The sequence below is a fragment of the Chionomys nivalis genome, chromosome 6, assembly GCF_950005125.1.
Source record: "Chionomys nivalis chromosome 6, mChiNiv1.1, whole genome shotgun sequence".
Taxonomy (NCBI): Eukaryota; Metazoa; Chordata; class Mammalia; order Rodentia; family Cricetidae; genus Chionomys; species Chionomys nivalis.
Window position 1 is genome coordinate 40122100 of NC_080091.1, and position 7829 is coordinate 40129928.

Genomic DNA, 7829 nt, shown 5'->3' on the forward strand with positions numbered 1-7829 from the left:
ATTTATAAATAAAAATTCTCAAAGGATTTATATCCTCTGAGGGCATCTGTGGGAATGACCTCAGAGGATAGAAGAGCATATCAGATGCCCTGGAGCTGGAGTTACAAGAAGTTGTGAACTATCCAGAATGGGTATTAAGAACCAAATGTTGGTCCTCTGGAAGAGTGGTTACACCTTAATCACTGGGCTGTCTTTTCATCCCCAGAGGGTGATCGTTTTCAGAAGCTATTTAGCTTCCAGTGTTTGTGGCTTAGAGCATAGAACTGGCAGGTGGTTCAAGCCTGAAGGCCTTCATGTCTAGAGGACATGCCACCTTAAATGGAGTAGAAGGCCAGAATATTGTAATCTGTCTCATAGTAGTTCTTATTTTATGAATATGGTTTTTGGGGTTTTTTTTTTTTCTTGAATTTTCGAGATAGGGTTTCTCCATATCTTTTTGGTTCCTGTATTGGAACTAGCTCTTGTAGACCAGGCTGTCCTTGAACTCAGAGATCTGCCTGCCTCTGCCACCCGAGTGCTGGGATTAAAGGCGTGCGCCACCACCGCCCGGCATGAATGTGTTTAAGACAGGCTAAAACCTCAACTTTACACATGGGTTTAGCTGTTGCCTTTGATTCAATACACTTGATGCAGACTATGGGTCATACTCAGCCTGCCCTTGGTCCTATATGACTAAAAGAATGTGCACACTAAAGCAGTTGGGGAACAAATGTTTCAGACACACAAAAATTATACAGACTTTGGATTTCATTCTAAATGTTATTTTACATGAACATCGAAGGAATCTGCTGAGTCTGTGTGGCCATGGTTCCCTGTGTGTCATTGAGGCATAGTGCCAGATTGCCATAGACTATAGGACCTACAAAGCTTGTAGCACTTTCTGCTCAGTTACAGATACAGAAGTTTTGTGTTGACTCCTGGCAACCTCATTTAAGCTTAGCAGCCTGCTCTTCCTAGCATCTCTAGTGGGCTTCTGCTAGTGACTCTCCTGCATGCCCAGCCACAGTGACCACAAAGTGCCTTACTTCCTGAAGCTCATGGCTGCTGTGGAGGCTGAGCCAGCTGGTGGCTTCTTACCTGGAACATATTTGTTGTTTTGAGTAAGTCATTGCTGTTAACCAAGATATGAGGTATATATCACAGGAAGACCTACTTGCAGGACTGCCTGCGGTCCTGCCTCCTGTGTGGTGTCTTCTGGCCTGATGGTGCCCAACAGTTCCAACCTCCTGCTGGGCAACAGGCTATGACTTAGGTAGTGGCTTAGAGCATCAGAATGTACAACAATCACTAAGAGCCTCTGGGTAGGGAAGTAGAAGCTTCTTAGCCCTTTTTTCAGGCAGAATAGTGACTGATGTCAGCTGCTCTTGTATGGTCACATCAGAAGAGCTTTCCTTGAGCCCTTCAGTGATGCTTGGTACACTCTGTCTTTCTACACTAAGTGTTGCTTTTCTTATGCTATCTTGCCTCTTCCCTGGACACAGTATCAAATAACAGAAAGCACCAGAAAATACACAAGCCATTTGGGCAGTGTCCTGAAGGTGGGACCACTCCTCCAAGCACAGAGACTTTTGACCTCAAATCTCACTGAACCTTTCCACTGAATTGCCACAAGAGTCAGAGGTTGGTGTGGTGGTTGCCAGACTGGGTGTAGGCTCTGTCTTGTGACAATTTGCCATTTTGTTTTGCCAGGTTCTGCTTGGACTCTGCTAGACAGAACCGACAACGACTGTCCATCAACTGGTCCAACTTTAGCTTGAAGAAAGCCACCTTTGCTGCCCACTGAATGAGGACTGCTTGGAGAGGGATATATGAGAGGCAGCTGGGCTGCGCCACTCAAGAGCCAAGCCCTTCAGTGGCTCCCCAGAGCTTCGGTGCCCACCCATGGTGTGTAGGGCGGGATGCCGTGGCCTGAGACCCCCAGACCGAGAACTTGCTGCTCGACCTGCGTTGTTAGCTTGTGTGCGTGTAGTCTGTGAGTGAGACTTCTTTGATTGTAGCTCTGTGCTGTCGGAATGGAACAGTAGTTCCCGCCAATTCCTCCACAACCACGGCTTCAGAGGCCTGAGCCGTGGCCAGAGACGAGTTTGCATCATCCACATGGCTCTGTTGCCTCTGCATCTCGCCCTGTCCTGTTATCTGTCCCCGCCAGGGTGTCAGCCATCCCTCAGTTCCCATGTGCCCTGTGTCCCACCCAAGGCGGGCTGGGCGGGCAGGCCTCCTTTGTACTCTTTCACAATCTACTGTTTCCGAGTGTACACGTTGCGCTGTTTGTGTTTGACCCCCTGACTTGTAGCCAGCTTGTGTAAGACCCCTTGCAGAATGAGAACGTTAAAAACAAGAAACCCACCCAGTACTCACACCATCAAGTCTGTTCTAGAGCGTACAACCGTATTAACACGGAGGCCTGCCTGGCTACTTTTTTAACATATTGTTAAGTAATATTAAAATCATGTCTTTCTTTTTGAAAGATGGAATACATTAGTACAGCAGGAGACCCAGTCTGGTTGCTTTCTGCTGGGGATGATGGGTGTGGTGGGAGGTAACAAATGGGTGATACTTGTTTCCAGAGAGCCAAGACCACCACCAAAGTCACTTTCTGATGTCCCTAGGTTTCAGGGTTCCTGGTGCCTTCAGTTGTCTTCTGAACACGAAGTTGTCACTGGTACCAGAACAGAGCAGTCATCAGGAAACAACAGCCAACCAAATGATTAGGCTTCATGAGCTCATGGCAAAAAGTACCAGGAAGCTTCAAGATGGGGTGGTGGGTTATACTCAGGTCACTGGGACTTAGTGGAAACAGCCTTTGTAGAACAGAGGGTTACCTATGGCCTTGTATGCAGGTGCCTGTCCACATTTGGGGAAGAGAAGGGATTGTGGTCTCTAGTAAAATAATGAATTAGGGACGCTTAATTGGCTTTAAATTAGGAACAAAGTAAATGGTATTGAAAACTGAAAGGCCTAGTTAGTCCCATCTTTGTCCCTTCAGGAGTTAACAGCTCACACAGTTGCCTCTGGGTTGTTGTCTAGCTTTTACTTACCTCAGCATAGTACATGGCTCATACTTTTCCAGTGCCCAGATGAATTACCTGAGGCCTAGGGTAACAATAACAAGCTGGTGGAAGCTAGTTGTGGGAGGGAGGGAACAGTAGGTCCTAGCCTTCTGGAGATTTTGCACCAGATAAGAGGAAAGAAATCAGTACTCAGAGGAGGTGTGGAATAGGTTGCCTTCTTTTCTTTTCCAGGTGAGAAAGCAGCACATCCCTCTGTTCCTGGGATAGTTCAACAAAGAAAAAGCATGCAGGGCAGTGACCTTGCATGAACAGTGTTCTTGAAAGGACAAAGATTCTGGTTCTATCCCCAGGGATACTGGCATTGTCTCCTGGTTGAAGAAGTGGCTAGAGAACTAGCATTGGGCTTGCCTTCAAGGGGAGACCAAACACTACCTCTGGCCCTCCACTTCTTCCATTGGAGCCAAACTACCTACCAAGAAGAACCCAGAGTTTCCGGTTATAGCATCATCAGCAGGAACTGTTGACACTATAATGGTGATGGGAAAACCTGGGTGTCCCAACTGCAGGTACCATGTTGGGGCCCAGAGACACTCAGAACTCAGCCCTCAGCTCTTGAGCACTTAAAGATCCACAGTGGTATGCTGCAAGCCAGTTCCCTACACTTCCTAGCCATATGCCATTCACCGCCAGGAATGAACTTCCTGTTTCCCTGGAAACTTCAAAGTTTCTTTGGCCCTGTCATCAAGGGTTTATAACTTGACAGTTTGAGTAACAAAAGGTAGAAGATAGAAGCTTCTGGACCCAGTTGATGGAGAAGGGAGAATAGGTAGTGAGGGAATCCTGAAGACAACTCTGGGTTTCTGCTGCTAGGATGCCTGTAACTCAGCAGAGTGGTCATTCCACTTCTAGATGGGGAACCAAAGCCCAAAGTGAGCATTGGCCCAGGGAGGCGGAAGACTTCCTGCCAGAGCCTGTGGGCAGGCTCCATGGGAGCTTCATGTTTCACTGTGTCCTTTTCTCAATATAAATCTGAAGGTAACAGCTGGAAAGAAACATTAACTGGGAGGGTTTTTTTTTTTTCAGTTAACTTTATATACTGTTAGCTGCTTTTCTATTGTCATAAGACACCATGACCAAGATAATTTGGCAAACAGTGTTTAACTCGGGGCTCTCAGTGTAAGAGGGTGAGAGCCTATGACTGTGATGGCAGGGAATATGGTAGGAGGCAGCTAAGGGAATAGTGCTAGTCTTTGAAACCTCAAAGCCCTCCTCCATAACATACCTATCCAACAAGGCTATACCTCCTAATCCTCCTGGAACGGTTCCACCAACTGGGGACCAAGTATTTAAACATGAACCTATTCGGAACCATTCTCATTCAAATCAACACATATACCCATGCCACTAAAGAGAATCAAACACCAAAATAGTGAAGTGAAAAGGCATGAATCATTTCCTTTCCCCATCAAGTCCATCATAACTTTTCTGTATCTGCTGAGTAGGTGTGTAAGGTTTGTACTTAGATGGCAAGTGTCGGTGTCTGCACCTCATGACTTGAAGCAGTGCATTCTGAATGCATCTCTGAGTAACAGTGTCATTGCTAACTCTTTTGGAGTAAGCAATTTTGGGTGATACCTGCTCTCTAAGACAAGGATTTTCTATGGTGAGCATGTGACAGGCCTCAAATCTAAGTAGCAACAAGCTCTTCAGCGGGCCCCCTCATTCCAAAAAAAAAAAAATGTCAGCAAATTTATTTTCTAAAGGGATTTTTGTTTCAAGACAGGGTTTCTCTGTGTGTAGCCCTGACTGTCCTGGAACTCACTCTGTATACCAGGCCTTGAAGTCACAGAGATCCTCCTGCCTCTGCCTTCGAGTGTTTATGCCACCACCACCTAGCTCAGTTTTTTTTAAAAACTCAAATGTGGGCAGGGGTGTATAACGACAGGACACACAATGAAATTAATATCCACCACACTATCACACCCTACAAGGTTTTTTTTTTTTTGGTTTTTCGAGACAGGGTTTCTCTGTCGTTTTGGAGCCTGTCCTGGAACTAGCTCTTGTAGACCAGGCTGGTCTCGAACTCACAGAGATCCGCCTGCCTCTGCCTCCCAAGTGCTGGAATTAAAGGCGTGCGCCACCACCGCCCGGCCCCTACAAGGTTTTTAATGTTCTTTTAAGATTGAATATATTTCCTATTCCTGGGCTCCTGGGTTAGCACTATAATAGGTTTTGATATCTGTGTATCTGTGCCAGTGGAGAGGAGAAGCAGTCATGCTCACTCAGTTTGTCTCTGTTTTAAATGCAGTCTTCTAAAATGTCCTCAGATGTCAACTGAAAATGCCTTGGTTCCATTGCAGTCCCAGACTAGCACTGATCTGGATCCACTTCCATAGTGAATGTGGTATTAGTTCAGAGATGAATGAGAAATTTGGCTACTTGCTGGCACATGCTCATATATACACTGAACAGGGTCTTTGAGAGGACCAACTTGCAGAAATTCCTCCTGCCATAGTGTTTTCATATGGGTAGCACAGGAGACTGGAAACCTGGTGAACCCTTGAGGGCATTGTGTTTGCCTGAAGGCAGTATCCAGATTTCAGCAGTATAGAAAAACCAACAAGGAATCCATAGATAGATGGCTAGAGGAAAAGAGGCTACTGTGCCTGAGGTTCTGGAGATGAGACAAGCTAAGAGCCACCAAGGCCTTTGGCTGAATCATTTGCACGTTACATGAGTCCAGGCAGCAGGTCACCTGAAGACAGCAAGACTTTCTCAGCATTTAAACAGGATGGGAAGACACTGCAATGTGAAGTTCAATGCCAAATGGTATATGGAAGACTGGTGACAAATGGTAAAACTGTTTTCAAAAGTCTGGACAGACAGAAAAAAAAAAGCAGCAGGCAAGTCCTTAGACCATTGGGAGGAAGTAGATGTTCCTTAGAGCATCCAACCAGGAAGTTACTTGGACTTCATAAGCTGGTTGCATGGAGTCCATATTTGGGTGCATAGGCAACCATCCCTTTGAGTAGTAAATATAAGTTGCTTTCTGGGACTGGCCATTGATTGTTTTGGTTTTTTGGAGACAAGGATTTTCTGTCTATCCCTGGCTGTTCTGGAACTCACTATGTAGACCAGGCTGGCCTCGAACTCAGAGAACCACCTACCTCTGCCTCCAAAGTGCAGGATTAAAGGCGTTCACCACCACTCCTAGCTTTTAGAGACTGGTCATTTGTGAAAGGCACCATGAGTTATTATATAAGAAAGCTCCAAATGTGGCCTGATTGTTAAAGTGTAGGAATTTTGCTTTTGTTTTTGCCTTTTGCCCTGCACTCGGTACCAATGTGTCCCCAGAAGTACATCACCCAATAGAGGGATGACAACTAGGAGAATCAGCTCTAAAACCAAAACACCTTAGAAGGATCAGATTAGCCTTACTACTTACACCCCCCTAACACTTCCCATCTTAGGTAAAATTCAGTGTTGGCACCCAGATTTTCTTAGTCTATGCCAAAAGCAAGAAAGATGGAACTTTAGGAGAAAATTTGAATCTGAAGAAACCCAGAAGGGGTAGATGAGTTTACAGGCAAGGAGCTTAAGATGTCATGTATAAGTGGCATACACCTTTAACCTCAGCACTCTGGAGGCAGAAACAGGTGGATCTCTAAGCCAAGGCCAGCCTGGCCTACATAATGAGTTGGAGGACAGCTAGGGTTTTTACAAAGGTTTGTGGGTTGGTTGGTTGGTTGGTTTTTTTAGATGTGTCTCACCACATAGTCCTGGCTGTCCAGGAGTTTACTACGTAGGCCAGGCTGACCATGGACTCAAGAGACCTGTCTGCCTCTGCCTCCCAAGTTCTGGGGTTAAAAGTAAGTTCTGACTATAAGCCTGTGACACCACACCCAACCATGTTTAGCTTTTTTAGATCTTTATATATTCTACACACTAAACCTCTATTGAATGAATAGCTGGCAAAGGTTTCCTCCCATTCTGTAGGCCATCTGTTTACCCTTCAGTTTCTTTAGTTTGATGAGATCTCATTTGTCAGTTGCTGGTTGTATTTCCTGTGAGATAGGAGTCTTATTCAATGCGTATAAAGCACGTGCTCTGTTTTTCCCTCGCACTTTCCGACTATCCGGTTGCATGCTGAGGTTTTTGATCCATTTGGAGTTGAGTTTTGTGTATGGTGAGAGAGAAGGATCTAGTTTCATTTCTGTCTTTGCCACTTTGCCTGGCATCATTTTTAAGGTGTTTTTTTCTGATGCATATTTTTTGTATCTTTGTAAAAATTCAGGTTAACTGTAGCTGCATGGACTTACATCTGGGTCCTTGACTCTATGTGTTTTTGTGCCAGCATCATGCTTTTTAATACTGCTCTATGGAATTTGAAATCAGGTGTGATACCTTCTGCACTGTTCTTTTCATTCAGGATTGTTTTGGCTATCTCTGGTTTGTTCCTCCATATAAATTTTTGAACCTTTAAGTAGAGTGGTCATTTTTCTGATCCATGAGTATGGGGGTGTATTTTTATCTTCTAGTGTATTTCTTTATTTCTTTTGTGTCTGAAAACTTTCATTATAAAGGTCTTCAGTTTCCTTGGTTAATTTATGCCCGGGTTGTGTGTGTCACTTTGCTGAACATAATTATCAACTCAAAGAGTTTGACAGATTCTTTAGAACCTCTTATGTATAATCATATCATCTACAAAAGGAGATTCTCCTTCTTATCCTAGTGGTATCCCCTCTCTTTTGTATTATTCTAAGTCTTCAACCACTGTATGGAATAGAAGTGGAAGGAAGATGGTAGGTAGGACTCTTG

The 7829-nt window shown here is 44.9% G+C and overlaps 1 protein-coding gene across 5 annotated transcripts in view; it reads left to right on the forward strand.

Moving 5' to 3' along the window:
• The window catches only part of Fam193a (family with sequence similarity 193 member A), a 122039-nt gene extending 119566 nt beyond the window's left edge, over positions 1-2473 (forward strand). For all 5 annotated transcript variants that reach the window (XM_057772547.1, XM_057772549.1, XM_057772548.1 and 2 more), the window contains one exon: positions 1690-2473. In XM_057772547.1, coding sequence (XP_057628530.1) covers positions 1690-1783 — 94 coding nt within the window. In that variant the 3' untranslated portion in view covers positions 1784-2473. The remainder of the gene's footprint in view (positions 1-1689) is intronic.
• Positions 2474-7829: the final 5356 nt, after the last annotated feature.